This window comes from Corticium candelabrum, chromosome 13 (genome assembly GCF_963422355.1).
Source record: "Corticium candelabrum chromosome 13, ooCorCand1.1, whole genome shotgun sequence".
In the NCBI taxonomy this organism is placed as follows: domain Eukaryota; kingdom Metazoa; phylum Porifera; class Homoscleromorpha; order Homosclerophorida; family Plakinidae; genus Corticium; species Corticium candelabrum.
In genome coordinates this window covers 4,222,237-4,237,719 of record NC_085097.1, presented here as the reverse complement: position 1 = coordinate 4,237,719, position 15,483 = coordinate 4,222,237, and the positions used below count along the sequence as shown (strand labels likewise).

General features: G+C 41.1%; 2 protein-coding genes and 1 long non-coding RNA gene across 3 annotated transcripts; 1 reads left to right on the top strand and 2 right to left on the bottom strand.

Moving 5' to 3' along the window:
* Positions 1–1,317: 1,317 nt before the first annotated feature.
* Positions 1,318–2,368, bottom strand: LOC134189126 (uncharacterized). The gene is made up of 5 exons (XM_062657363.1): positions 2,254–2,368; positions 2,056–2,097; positions 1,819–1,961; positions 1,698–1,750; positions 1,318–1,619 (listed from the first exon to the last, which is right to left on the bottom strand). Exons 1-5 carry the CDS (start codon positions 2,332–2,334, stop codon positions 1,567–1,569), a joined length of 372 nt encoding a protein of 123 aa, XP_062513347.1. The 5' UTR covers positions 2,335–2,368; the 3' UTR covers positions 1,318–1,566.
* Positions 2,369–3,773: 1,405 nt separating this feature from the next.
* On the bottom strand, positions 3,774–11,401 carry LOC134188539 (carbohydrate sulfotransferase 8-like). The gene is made up of 2 exons (XM_062656703.1): positions 11,360–11,401; positions 3,774–4,648 (listed from the first exon to the last, which is right to left on the bottom strand). Exon 2 carries the CDS (start codon positions 4,509–4,511, stop codon positions 3,774–3,776), a length of 738 nt encoding a protein of 245 aa, XP_062512687.1. The 5' UTR covers positions 4,512–4,648; positions 11,360–11,401.
* Positions 11,402–12,907: 1,506 nt separating this feature from the next.
* Positions 12,908–13,333, top strand: LOC134189277 (uncharacterized). Its single transcript, XR_009971472.1, has 3 exons — positions 12,908–13,020; positions 13,095–13,148; positions 13,206–13,333. It is a non-coding gene; the product is annotated as an uncharacterized LOC134189277 (long non-coding RNA).
* Positions 13,334–15,483: the final 2,150 nt, after the last annotated feature.

Here is a 15,483-nt window from a genome sequence, read left to right as displayed (position 1 = left end):
TTAGATATCTGAATACTCCCAGCTCACTGTACAGTCTACTGCACCTAGACACCACAACGAGTACACATACAGCTACATGAAGACAATTCAGACACAGATACCGAATTAACGTATACAGGGAAAACAAATACGCTCAAGGAGCACACCTCTTGAGATGACAGTAAGAAGGTGGCGACATATTGATTAATCTATTTGTCACTTGTATATCCTTTTGTCTTATACGTGTATGCTGCGAGTAAGAAAGATGAGGTGATGAGAAGTTGCCACTTCCTGCCAACAATTTCGTGATCACACTTGCAAGACTAATTGCACAGAGAATTAGTTTTGACCGGTCTGTTTCGATCACTCTTAAAATGCTTATCATTCCCTGCAGGGTCTGTAATCCTTGGTTCTTTAGAGCAAAGGAAGGGAGTATCATGAGGAAGCCAGTCCTTTGCGGTTTTAGGGGACTCGAGCAATAGTATGTAATTACAGATCTTTGGCCCAATTAGATAGGGTATAATCCCATAGCTAGAGGTCTCGCTGACAGCCTTTCTTTGCCCAAATAGCACTTATTAATTGTATCAGTAAAGGTTGATTGAAGAGAAAGGGATGAATTTTATATGAAATGTTAATTTTCTCTAGATTCATGACACAATCTACTTTATTCATTAATGTCAATTGCGTGACATGCCAGGCAACAGACTTTTTGGAAAGTGATATAAACGTAGTCAAGTCTTTGATAATTAGTCCAACATACTGTCTAGTGTTGCAAAACTGGATTTTGTGATTTTGGTGTTTACTGAATCGAACAGACTATGAAATGGTTGCTGATGCTGTATATGCAGTCATTTGGCATTTTGTCCAACTAGAGAATTGTCAACACTTTAGTAATTGTTACATACTGAGCAGAGCATTATTGGTCAAACATGTAGTACTTTGATTTTTTGAGCCGAAATTCATCAGACATGTTTTCCAACTGATTATTATATAACAATTCAAGTATTTGTTAGAGACTTGTTAACAATCTAATAACAGTAGAAGACTAAATTTTACATAGTAAAATATTTAATAATGTCATTAGTGTTTCAATAATTAATTAAAAATTAATTAGCAAATGATTTATGTTTTCAATTAAACTGTTTAATTAATAATTAATTTAATAATTAATTAGCAAACTATCTTTACACAAACAATCTTAAGATTTAAGCATTCACATTTTGTGGTCTACGGGTTACAATTTGTGCAACATTTTTAATTTTATTTATATGATTATGTATACAATCAACTTGCCACATTTGTATGGATCACTGTGTACACGACTTGCTACAGATCGAGTCTCATTCAAATGTTGTTATTGAATCAGTTTTGAAAATCATGCATACACATACTCTAATTGCGCTCAACCACATTTCTACGTACCATGACAATAGATAGCGTCATGTACTGCAGAAATTCCAAGTCTGCAAATTTACAAGCTAAAGTTTCTAAAACAATTTGTCGTTCAAAGTCAATGCATCGATCATGATGATATGTCGGTAACTCTTCGGTTATTCTCGCAATCACTTCCACAGGGTTGCTTCGCTGTCACTTCCACAGGGTTGCTTCGCTGTCTGATTGAAATTCAGGAATTGGCTTGCCTGCAGCGTATACAGACGCCATTAGAAACATTAGAGACAATGTTTTGCTTGAAATCGAGCATATGACTTCTGATTTACCTGAAAGTTTGCCATGTTTAGCTTTTCTTGTTTTCATCCGCATCGTATAATTCCTGAAAGAAGACCAAACACAGATATAACCATAATTGGGCTGAGCCGTTTATTCAATCACGTGACTGACTTGAGACTATCGTCGCTGCCATTCCACTCGCTCCACGCATGCATTGTATTCTGGACATCTCCACGTTGCTTCTGCAAATTGGATTTTTTCCAAATGGTGCTTGACAATCGAACTCTTGTAGTGTTAGCCAGAGCAGTGCTTGTCTACGAAATGGTCAATCAATTAATTAATTAAGTAACTAGGACAATTGTTGATTGCACGACGGTCGTTTCATGCTAAAAACGGCCTATATCTTACCCACATCTGGTCCGTATTGTTTTCATGTAGTGTACCACAGCACTAGATAAAAGAAAACGTAGTTTTAGTTTGAGAGCTGCTGCGCATGCACACTAGATATAGAGATGCAAAGTCACAGCGTATGACTGGGCACCGCTTTGGAATTCTTTCATTCTTCTTTACTTTATTTACTCTTCAGTTGTAGAAATCGTTGCGTACCTGGTTGTAGCAAAAAGTTGAGATGAAGATGAGCGTGAAGAAAACCAAAGGACAAGGCCAGTTGCGTACGGAGAGCGTCATATCCGAGACAACTAGGCAGCTCAAAGACTGCGACGGAATGAATGCACAACTGATAGGTGGTTATTTTATATACGAGTGTACAGACCCTTTGGGACTACAGCCTTTAACTTTGCATTCGCGTATGCAGTCCCGAATGCAATTTAGGGACTGAACTCCCATGAACTTGTCCCCATAGTAGCCGTATCTAGTTAGGGGTGGGCATGTATATCTGTGGTTTCTAAAAGTATAACCGGCACTTACCATTCTTGCAGTATTTTAGGAGCTGATGACAATACGGCAGTCTCTGTAGGTTTAGGCAATGTATACGACTGGACAGTAGTGCATGGCTTACTAAAGCTTCTTATCATTGTAAAGCGCTGTGTGTCTATTTCTCGAATCCATTGGCAAGTGTACTATGAAATATAGTTGAACAAGAACGTGCCGTGAATTTACCTAGTGTGAAGTCGTATTTTTATTCTCTACAGATATCAGAGGGCGATTTAGAGGGGAAAACTAAAAGGCACGTGCTCCAGTTGAGCCTCCAAGGTAAGCTAAATATCCAGTAGGTCAACGTTTCGCTAGTTCATTTTAGTATCTATATATACATGCACCCTAACAGAGATAAGGACGCGTTGGGCCAGGAGCGATAAGCTAGGAACCTTCAAATCTTAGCTTTACTCCTGTGACAAAGTGTATACGAGCACCCTGTATTAGAATAGCCTAGTCTCTCATCCGTTTCTGTTTGACAGCTATTACCTGAAACGAGTACGTTTACCTGGAACAGTCTGCCGTTTGCAGAGCAACACCGCTGAGTAATTCACAAGTGAACTTACGATCAGTACCGTCAGTCAGGAGCATGCACGTAAAGGAAGTTACAAGTCTTGTTGTATCTGTACAATAGTGTAAGTGTTCAGATGTGGACACGCCCCCCGATAGTTTGAGATATGAACACTGCTTTCTTTGGTAGCCTGCAACGAAGAGATGGAGAAACAGATCAGATGTACGCACCAGTTAATGTCTAAGCTTTAGAGCCATGCCTATCTAGGACTGGAATCGCATGAGATCTGCTAGTGCATTAGCTAAACATACGGGACAAAGTATGTAAACAGTCCAGATGTGGGGTGCATGCATTCTATTTGAACAATTCCTCCGATACAGAGAGCGAATGAGTCTACGTAGCAGCTAGACTAGATACGTGAATGGTTTCCTTACAAGCTGTTACCCTCACATGTAGATACGTGCTCTTGTAGTTGGTCGCACGTGACCATGGTAAACATAGAGACAACTTGCAGTAGCTAAAATTTTAGTAGTCTGGGAAACATTAATTTTTTCCGAGTTCTGCAAAAAAGAAACTGAGATTCAACAACGTACTGAACATACGATTAGGATGACATAAACACGATTAAATTCGCAATAACAGTTACATATCACAATATCTTAGCACCACTAGTCAGGTAGTATCACAGACTTTCTTCATGTTGATTGACACGTTGATATCCAAATATCTCGTAGTCGTCGTCGTATTGATCACGAAGACGTTGAAACTGAGCGGTCGAAAGCTGAGAGAAAAAGCTGTACTTTGTTTCGTTACCCGATCGATTGTCGTGCGGCAGATGCAGCCAAGAGGGAGCTCCAACAGATCTGAGGAGATAATCTGATTCCTCAGCAAGACCAGTACTATCCATGTCAACGAGGAATTCATAATCAATGTGACAAGGATGGCAAATCAAGTTGATTGGTCTCCAATGAATGTTAAGATCTAGATACTTTTCTTTGTTGTCATAGAAACGAGTGATATAATTGACAAAATGAGGAAAGCTGATGTTTTTCCAAGCATCCGGTTTACTCTTGCCTCCATTGAGACGCTTGTTGTACTCTACAACCCATTCGCAAACTTTTGTTTGACCTGGAGTTTTATGCAATCTAATCTGTCTGTAGTCGGAAACGACACGTTGTAGAGGCTCTCTGTACGACATGAATTTCGTGTAGTTCTTCAACCTCCACTCGATATCCGCATTGCTGTGATACTTTTTACTCAAGCGCGTTAGATACTGGAAGTCGTGGTGCAAGGCGTGGTCTACCGCCGCGTTTACGTCCGAAAATCTTCCCGCCAAAATGAGCATCATGCTACGCCAGGATGTCGTCCCGGATTTTCTGACAGGACACCAAATGAGTCGGTGTTCGTCGTCCACCACCATTGTGTCGTACAAAAGTCTTTTCTCAGCTTTCGTAAGTGGTCGCTGGAATTGTGAACAAGATCGCTTCAATGATTCCTTTCTTAGCTCAAAACGTGACAATGCTTTGGTTCTTGTCGCAGGAAGAGGTCGCTTAACTTCTATAAAAAAGCAAAAGTGAATAGGTGTGAGCATACCAGAACTGAACATCCTATACTGTAATCCGCCAACCCACTCTTCCGTCTGTCTGGATGGGTGTTTGTCTGTTTGTGACGCGCCGATCAACACGACGCCGGTCTCGGATCGTCTCGAAACACTGCGACCCGGTCGAGTTCGGCCGTCCTAGACGAACGGTCGGATCGGATTTCGCTCAGACGTCCTTCGACGGCCAGAAACGAGACTTTGGCTGCCTCAAATAAAATGCGCCGGAGTTTGTTTGTTCAATTAACTAGCCCAGTATGCGAATGTGACGTGCGTTCGCCAGCCACTGTCATTTCGCTATTGCAGTTTCTCTCCAGGCAGGGGTATGAATGACAGTTTTCAAGAGGAAGGGGGAGGAGGCAAGTGCTGCAGACCTCTTTCCAAGGGGTAGGAGAGGAGCGTTTGCAGGGTACCCTTTTCCAAGGGGAGAGGGAGTTACGAGTGCAGCGTACCCTTTACAAGGGGGAGAGAGTTACATATCTTTTTTCAAGGAGAGTTATGGTTAGGGAAGATGCAGTGCAACATACCTTTTGCAAGCGAATGTTAATGTATATTCTACCGCAGCACATCTTTTTCCAAAGAGGTAGGTGAGGATAGCGGGATAATTACTTTGAAGGAAGAAGATGGAATGAGGAAGATGAAGATGGATTGAGTAACAATTTATTAAAATGAGACAAATTTATCTGTGTTCTGTCTTCTGCAGATACTCCTGTATACTAGCTATTTTCTTTTTTCCTTTTTTCCTATTTTTCATTTTTACACCAGGTATTGTGTGTCACACAGCAATAATGATAGCAATTATAGTTCAGCCTTGTGGAAATGTGTCTGGCAACTTTGAAACTTTGTTGTTTACTATCTTAGTGCAGAATATATTACACACACACACACACACACACACACACACACACACACACACACACACACACACACACACACACACACACACACACACACACACACACACACACACACACACACACACACACACACGAGGAAAGAGTAAGGGGAAGAAAGGGTTTTTCCAGTCACGCCTTTGGTGTTTGCACTTCCACAAATTCAGAATCAAGATCTTCCACAGTTGTCACTCCACAATCACCACGCAAGTATTCTACCAGATACTATGAAATACTCCCTCACAAAGAAATTCTTCCATTTGTCAAGCAAATACGGTGTATAGTGAAGAAGTTTGGAAGGTCCAAATATTGGGTCAATAGACGATATTCGGAGGGCGGAGCTTCTAGAGCATGCGCAATCTCGATGGTAACACGCACCTTTCACCGATCTCGCTGTACACGGAGTCCACGTTCCCGGGTCTGCTTCTGAACCGTAGATCATCTTGCCTTTAACTAGGCTTTGTAAGTAAGTTCACTACTTACCATTTCCTGCATCTTGTGAGAGACTTTGCCTGCGTAGAGACGCGTAAGAAGCCATTTCTTGAGTACGGCTTCTTGAGGGTAAAGAGACTGCTGTTCAAGCTGAAGTCGCCTGATTCACATTCTGAACAGATACACGCGGAGTGGAAAGACAGACTACTCATTGCCTAGCGATGGAAGTTTTATCAGGCGAAGATTTTGCGGTAGGGGAATCCATTCGGGGTAACCGAACGTGACGCACTGTGTGGCTGAATTATATCAATAGGACTACTAGTTTTCCCCATCTTGCGTTCCTGAACTGTGGAACTGTGTATCTTGTTTAACTAGAGTCAGCAAAAATTCGTCTAGCCTATTCAACCCTTTATGGAAGGCGGTGAGCTCATGAGCTTACATCACTTGATGTAGCTTGGCCTGATTTTTGGTTTGCTATACAGAGTAATAGTCTTGGCTGCTGGTTCAATTCAACTCTACACTGTATCAAGCACATTTCTCAACACAAAAACCTGTGTAAAACTTGATTTTATCATTTGACAGTGTCTTGATCGAGCTATTCCTTGCAACTCAGACTTTGCTGATGCAAGGTCTTACTCGAGAATTCTGATCTTGTTTTGAAGTTCCACTATTTCATTTGCTTGTTGTTCAATTATCCGACGTAAACCATCAGCTTCAGCCTCAGTGACGTTTTCGACAATCAACATCTTCACTTCTCTAGGATCACTAGCTAGACTAAATTATATACACGTCTTGATCAACTGCACCTGCGAATGAGGTAGAACAGCCTCTGCTTTTTGATTTAGACATTACAGCTATAAAATGGCTAGTGTGTGTGTGTGTGTGTGTGTGTGTGTGTGTGTGTGTGTGTGTGTGTGTGTGTGTGTGTGTGTGTGTGTGTGTGTGTGTTGTGTTACTTTAGACATAACTGTTGCTGGGATTAGTAGGCTGGCAGCTAGTGGTAATAAACGGACTGTAGTGTCCGTGTACTCACTGTACTCTGATCTGCATCAGTACCTATCGAGTGCAAGTTATCACAGTAAAATCTTCGACTTGGCCAATCAAATACGTACCGAAGCAAGCTAGACTGCCCAGAAACAACGCGGAACGTCCTACGTGTCTGGTTACCCCAAATGGGTTCTCAGGTGGTATGATTTCGCTCGCTAAAACTAATGCATCACTAGACAACGAGTAGTCTGTGCTTCCACTCCACGTATATCTGTTCAGAGTAAGAATCAGGCGACTTCAGCTTGAACAGCAGTCTCTTTACCCTCGAGAAGCCGTTCTCAAGAAATGGCTTCCTACGCGTCTCTGCTCAGGCAAAGTCTTTCACAAGATGCAGGAAATGGTAAGTAGCAAACTTACTTACAAAGCCTAGTCAACGGCAAGATGATCCACGGTCCAGAAGCAGACCCGGAAACGTGGACTTTGTGTAGAGCAAGATCGGCGAAAGGTGCGCGTTATCCTCGAGATTGCGCATGCTCTAGAAGCTCCGCCCCCGAATATCGTCTATGGCATAATCACATCATAGTTTGTAGGTGTATGGTTATAGAATTAAAATTAGAGTTGAGGTTAGAGTCAGGGCTAGGGGTTATCTAGTTAATTATTGTCAGTTGTGCGATTCTACAACTAACTAAACCTTGCTATTTTTAATTAATGTGCAGACAAAAAGAGATCTAGAGTGACACCATGCAGTACAGTATGTACAGTGAAGTCCACGTTGCAACAGCAGCTAGCTGTTAGCCACCGAGTGTGGCAATCAATGGATTACTTGCAAGATTAGCATTCATGTTGGTTGCTTCAAACTGAAGAGCATGTCAAGGTTTAGGGATCAGACAAATGGTCAGGCACTGGGAGATCTCTTTTAAATCTTTATTGCTAATTGCAACAACATAAATGGAGTCAAGTTTACATTCTAAAATAGACTATGTCATAGATCTCACCTTTAGCTAATTACAATAACAATCTAAAGATCATTAGTGGTTGCTTTAGATGATTAATCTGTGCTGAATCTGGAAGTCCACGCCTTCTGGGCTTTCCACTTCCAGCCATACGCAGACGTCATGGCAGTACACCAGTCAGAGACTGATCTAGGCATAAATTCTGCGTGCTTTGTTTGGAGTAACGAATTCGTTCATTTCGAATTCCTTTTTCGGTACCTGGCTGCACTAAACGTCTAGTAGATCAGACTTACAGACAGATGCCAACCCATTATTTATCCACGCTTACTCTCTGTTCGGTTCAAATTTTACATAGTAAATCTGTTATATTTCTAGCTTACCCTAGGTCACAGAAAAGTAAACTTTATGCCGCCAGAGCTTGAATTCCGTTTATACGGGTTTCAAGCTTCCTGGTAACCAGGAAAGAGCGGTATATGGTATATGCACATTATCTAATAAATACGTCACTACCCATCCTAACTGTCATAAGTAAGCAGTTTTGGTCAGGAACAGTGGTCTCGGGAGTAATCGCATAATAGTGGAAATCATAGAAAGATATCTAGAGTATTCTATTTTTTCAAAACCAAAGGTCAAACTCATCCGCTGAGAGTGCACTTCTTCGTCTTTTACTTAGCTAATAGGAGGTAAGGTCCACACGTGTTGCAACCGCAATCTCATCAGTCACTTCCGTGTAAAAAGTGGACGCGAGCAGAGAGTAGTTTCAACTTCCCAAACGCGTAGTGCGTATAGAGAAACCACGCTGACGGCTATAAGGCACTGCTCACTACAATTAGACGCTGCTAGACTGGTAATATTGAACGCTGCCAGACTGTACACGTAGTCTAGCTAAAATCGAGGAAGTACCCTCCTACTCGAATAGGCACTGGGTCACGAAGCTCCTTATCCTTACTGCCAACTGAATCCAGTAGACACTTCTTGATCAGATATCCACGCAGTCTTTTGCTCTCCGATGAGGAAGACCTCTCGCACACTTGCTGAACATTCACCTAGTAATAAATTAGTAAAGAAATTACTTTGGTAAGGAGTAATCTGTCGTTGGAGATCGTACGTGTCCAATCAACTTCACACCACGGTAGATCTACTAAAAACTATATAGCTTCATAGCGATTGCCGTAACTAATTAAACACTTTCCACGTAGATCACCACTCATCGGCTCCATCACGATCAAGTATGCCGAAAAGAACAAACATGTGGCTGTGCGGAAGTCCCTACCAAGTTAGCTAACGACTAGATAAATAGGAGCTTGCAGTCTAGTATCTGAACGACATAATATGTATATGCTGATCAACTTTATGCAAGAGGCTTAGTTTACCTACAATAATACATTCCATCATAAAATCTCAACTTTAGCAGCGGAATATTATCTGATAAAGAAAATCATCAACTGTACAGGTGAAACACCTTTGGTGGAACGTCAAGTGTCCATTTCAAATATCAGATACTTTACCAATTAATTAGTGATGTTGCACCCTAGTACCTAAATAGTAGTTGACACTCCACCAAGGGTGTTATCTACTTCTGCAAATGTCAAATGTCAAATATTTGACACTCTAGGAAAGGTGTTGCCACCAAGTACACAGGTATAGGACATGTCAAATATCTGACACTCCACCAATAATGTTGCACCCACCCAAGTATATATTTACAAATATCAAAATTTCAAAGATTTCACATTGCACCAAAGATGTCGCACCCAAGAATAGATCTTTTTCTGCAAATGTCAAATGTCAAATATTGACTCTCCACCAAAGATCTTTCACCCAGTGTCTCTATATATGAAGTTCTAGACAATCAGCAGAGAATTTCACTGCTAGCCTTTAGCTGAACAGTAGACTCGGCTCAGTGATCGCTTCACTTGTTGCATTTGTGAATATAGTCAAAGCAATGGAGCCCTCCAGACGAACGTTTTTAAAAAGAATCTCTTCAATCTCTGGAATTAGCAGCAGCCAGAGGATTCGCAGCTCTGCAGTAGACATCTGTGAAGGAATTAGAATCTTATCAACATTTCATGCTGCCACAAGAAGTTTCAACAGGTAAGTATGTATGTGATCCTCATTCAAGCAGCATCTACACTGAAGATGCAAACCAAAGTTAGTTTCACTAATTGTCGCTGTATCTTGCATCTGGTCACTGATAATATTTCACATACTGTACAGTTATATATAACCACAGCTAGCAGTTTAGAGGAACAAGCCCTGCAATTTAAGGGCAACCTTCATGATCACAGTTAGTATGTAGCCTCGTACCCAGGCCTCTTTCGCGCCGCCTTGGATACCGGATTGCAAGCAAACCCGGCATTCTATCTAGGGCACTGGAAGTAAAACTTTCTGAGGGGAGGAAGAGTCTGTCTTCACATGTACGTTCTGAGGGGGAGGAGTTTGCGCTTAAGCGGTAAATTCTGAAAGGGAGGGGAGTCTGTGCACAGGCAGTAATTTCCAAGAGGGGGATGGGGTCAAGATGTAATGTCATCCATACCCCTGCCTGAAGAGTAACAGCAATAGCCCATTCTACACAACTATAGAGTGCAAGATGCGCCCGCTGCAGTCGGCTAACCGGGCTGATTCTGCGTGCGTGCGTGCGTCCGTGTGTGACGGAAGGTGCGTCTTCTTCGCGAAAGTGGAGTGCAAAGCTGAAGTCGCCTGATTGACTCTGTGAACAGATACACGAAGAGTTGAAAGACAGATTACTCATTGTCTAGCGATGGAAATTTTGTTAGGTAAAGATTTTGTGGCAAGGGAACTTTTGTAGAGTACTGAAACTCCCCCCCCTCCCCCCCCGAGCCGGCTCGTAGTTGCTAGACTATACCTTGTAACTTGAAGACAGACAAGACAGTAACAACCTAATATTATTAGTGGTTACAGCAACTTAGATGAGTCATCATCAGTTTCCGCTACTACAAGTACCAAATTGATGTTTAGTGTAGTGACATATCATATGGCACCTTCTGCGAACAATTTCACGCAAAACAAATGTTAGGACAATCTCAGATCAATGCAATTAGACACCGATCGGTAATGTCAGGCTATAAATATTTATGCCGGCCAAAAAAGGCTGTTGGCCGATGGCCAGCAGTTATATTGGTCTCTCGAGGCCGTTTCGTTTCTGGAGCAGTCCAGGCGACTCGACCGTTCGTCTGGAACCGCCGATCTCGACCCGGCCGCCGCGTTTCGCGACGATCGGAGATCGGCGTCGTGTCGATCGGTGCGTTACAGACATTGAGACAGACAGACGGGAGTGTGGTTGGCGTATTTTAACTGCAGTCTATGATAGATATATGCATCCTATAGTCCTCTCTCGTTCGTCTCTTGTAACTACAAACAATCATTTCTAGTAGCTTCTGCTCACCTAGAATAATGTCTAGTCGCTCCCATTTGAACAGCAACACCGAGTAAGTAGCAAGTAAAATTGTGGTTAGCACGAGAAAGGATCGTCGACAACAAGAAAGCTCCATGTTTTGTCGTATCTGTAACCTCACGTTCCAGTGTACCTTGGCGATGCGCACATCTAGAGCAAAGCCGATACCATCCGCAGTGCGGATGTGGCATTGTCTGCCCATCAACCTGTTACTTGTGGCTATTTCTAGTTATCGTCGCATGCGTCACGAAGTAACCACACCTTGGCTCTACTGGCTTACTTTAGACCGCCAGCTCCTCTCCCTTCTTGACGTCAGAAAGTGAAAAGGGGCAGGGCTGGCTGCGCGAGACTATCATCTAGTGATCATCAATGACAGCCGGGGATGTTCATCTGGCGCTGTGACGCGACAAAACAAATTTAGCAGAGCCAGCGCAGGCCAAGATTGTGGTGTATATTAGGTACTCTGGTACGCCCATTTACTAACTGATAGTGATGTCGAGCACAAGTCTCTTGCGCTTCGCTGCCTTTCGAGTAGCCATTGCTACGCACAACGAGAAGAAACGATTCAACTCACCCTCAAACTTGTTTCAAGAAACAGCTGACCTGCACGTGGATGTACATGGACGTGTAAGCACATGCCCAGCTAACCAGCCACGTGATCATCCACGCCTTTCGGATATGTGTGTGTACACAATATTTACTAAGCATTATCTAGTTGGATAAACACGTACACAAAATAATGTACTCTAATAATCATTACTAATCGGATCATTTAATGTAAACAACATACTAATTACTAATGCATAGAATATGATGATGATGATGACGACATATTGATAACACTGCTGGTTGTCACACAGCTAGCTATTATTGAGGTAATATATATTTAGAGCTAACATTGGTTTAAATTAAATTATGTTAATTAATTTAAGTTAAGTTAATGACTCTTAGTTAAGTTGATGGTATCAGTCATTGTGTTGTGACACTTATAGGTGTATACATTGGATATGCATTTTGCCAACTGGCATTATATTTCAAACTAGGCATTGGTTGTTATATGGTTGGTGACATGAATGACAGTAACTGAATTACATAATTAGTATACTGTGTGTGTGTGTGTGTGTGTGTGTGTGTGTGTGTGTGTGTGTGTGTGTGTGTGTGTGTGTGTGTGTGTGTGTGTGTGTGTGTGTGTGTGTGTGTGTGTGTGTGTGTGTGTGTGTGTGTGTATTCATATGGCTGTTTACTCAATTGGAAGAGTGTCATCTCATAGCATTGGTACATTCAAGACACATTAATGCATGAACTACTCTCGTCCTAGCAATGATGAGATAGAGGATAATTTCTTGGACAAGAAACTCCCATCTTTGCCTCATTTGATTCTAGTGTATATATTGAGTAACTGGTATTTCATTGGGGTGGACAAGGTCTGTGACTGTTGTTGCCGACAAGAACTGTCTGGCTTACTGCATTCTGGGTGTTCTGACCATTACTAATGGCCATGTGAAGTACGGTATTTGTTAGTCTGCATGTTAATGTGGTTGTACTTAGAAATGTGAGAGCGCTACCTGGGCCATCAAGCTACACCTGGTACTGAAATAATCCAGGTAGCCAAGCATGGTGTTTGTCCTTTTGTTGGCTATGTCACATTACTGGTATGTTTAATATGGATATTTGTGATAACCATTTGCCTGTCTTGAATCTGTGTACTTTGATGATACAACTGTAGGTTGATGACACTTGAAAGACACCATGTATTTGAGACAACAGCAAAATCAACATGGTGAGGCAAAATGACCCATAAGAGAAATGGTAGAATTAAAGCACAATTGTTATGCAGGTCCTTAATACTTCTAAAATGATCTGTTGCCAACCAGCTGACAGTTGTTTGGCTGAAATTCTTTGTCAACATTATTAATTAACAATGAGTTGATGTCTGCTACTTGTTATGAGTTCATTTGAAGCCATGCTCTAACTAGAAGAAGGAGTCATGATCAGTGAAACCTGCACTACTACAGAAATGGGAGTGATGAAAGTAGTCTTAGTTGCTAGTTGTACCAAGAGGACAGTTGTGACTTCAGATGTTACTTTAGATAACTATACTTTGACAAAGTAGTAAATTGCCTTTAGAAATAAAATGTTTGTCACTGCTTATCTTATATGCATTGGATGTCCACAAATAATCATGAGTCATCTGACTCTTGTTAGAACTATAATTATAATAACGTCCAAACATTGTGGTCAGATCTATAATTCGTGACTTGTAATAGACAACTTCCATTGTGTATGTGCAACAGCAGCAGTCGCTATTTCTTTTCTCACAGGATGCAGATCAGCATCTATACACACGATGCAGTCAAATCGTAGACAACAGCTATTGAATTAAATGAGAATTTATTTAATTTGCTAACATACCACAATGTATATTAAGTTTAAGACATGAGCACAAGCAGACTGTTTGATGAGGTACCGTATTTCTCCAAATAATTCATTCCTGATTAATTCCCTGCCTGTATAATTCCCTTAGTATACACCCACTGTGAATGTAATTACCTCTCCTGAATAGTAATAATATTATTAATAATAACACTAATAGTAATACAGTGCTTCTTGGATCCAGTCGGATCCTGCGTAAAGTCATGTCTTCTGTCTAGACAGCCATGATGGTCTAAGCACCTCTGAGGCAGGGTTTGCTTTCGGTGCTTACCAGTGACCTTATGAATCAGACTGATCTGGTTGAGCACAACATAATAATAATCAAATATAATCAAATATATCATTCATCATTCATTCATTTAATAATAACAATAACAATAATAATAATATTTTGATTCATACCGCTACAGGTACAGTGCCCTAGGCAAGACAAGATACATAAGCGTAACAAGTAAGAATAGGTAGCCATGCATAGAAGAGTAAATATAAAAGAATAAATAGAAGAATAATCAGACATAAATTAAGGTTTGATCTAGCTCCTGAAGTCCATGTAGGACAACACCATGACTCTTTTCCTTGTCTCATTGTCCACTGATTGCCACAGATTACCTCGAGTATTCAGAATGAACCCACTCTCTAAGTCATTATGAACTGATCTTCATAAGAAGGAGAGCTGGCTGGCAAGCAATAGATGTGGAGCTTCCTGATAGGTTTGCCAAGAGTTTCCCCGCAATTCCCCATTCCTTGCACAGCATGGGATTGATTAAGAAGTTCTTTAATTAAGTGTTGTGGCAACACAAGCCAGAAATGGATGCATGACTTGAGATGCTGTTTTCCAGCCAAACCGTGACAACATTAGTAAGGAGAAAGAAGACTCTATTGGTGAACCAAGACAAAAGAAACAGAGACTAGAGTCCAAACAGATTCACAAAGACACTGCACATGTTTCTGAGGACACAGATTCCTTCAAAAGGCGAAAGCAGCCTGCAACGCCCACATGGTACAAGACAAGGTACAAAAGAAGCCTTTCTTAATTAAAACTCAAATTCTAATTTCTAGTGCATGTACGGTCCAACCATACGTGCATCAAATAAGCAGGATACCATTTGTCAATCTCACAATAAACTTACTACCAATACATACATAAATGCACAATTTATAGTTTAGTAGGACTCTTGACCCAAAGACTGCAAAACAGTTATGACAAGTTACAAACTAGAACTAACTGTTCAATGTTTATAAACATAACTTACAGAGAGTTACGACAACCAATTTAACAGACAAGTTTGCCAAAGATTTCCAATGTGATACATCCATACGTATACATTTGCTTTAAAGTGTGAAGTACATACAAATCATTATACATCTATGTTAGTGCTCTAAAAAGGAGAGAGACTGCAGCCATTGCCTATTATATACACGTAAGCAATTTTGGCACAAACAGAAAAGAAAGCCAATCTCAAGGAACAAAGTACAACAATAGATATACAATGAACACTGCCACTCAGCCAATGATATATATCATGACAAACATATATCATGAGAATTCTAAAGGCAATTCAGACTTTACAAAAAAATTAAGCTGCCAATGAAAGCCATTCTAACAGCATTTAAGTTCCATGTAACATTTAAGTATTACGTACGCCGTTACCCCTGACTTTGGCCAAGTCTCTAAGATTTTC

What these genes read in the sequence shown, in the direction of transcription:
- LOC134188539 (XM_062656703.1), bottom strand. Translation starts at nt 4,511, where the DNA reads ATGGTGGTGGACGACGAACACCGACTCATTTGGTGTCCTGTCAGAAAA.
- LOC134189126 (XM_062657363.1), bottom strand. Translation starts at nt 2,334, where the DNA reads ATGACGCTCTCCGTACGCAACTGGCCTTGTCCTTTGGTTTTCTTCACG. An exon ending in GGCAGCGACGATAGTCTCAA is followed by an intron (nt 1,751 to 1,818) that starts GTCAGTCACGTG and finishes GTCTTCTTTCAG; the next exon opens with GAATTATACGATGCGGATGA. An exon ending in TAAACATGGCAAACTTTCAG is followed by an intron (nt 1,620 to 1,697) that starts GTAAATCAGAAG and finishes TATACGCTGCAG; the next exon opens with GCAAGCCAATTCCTGAATTT.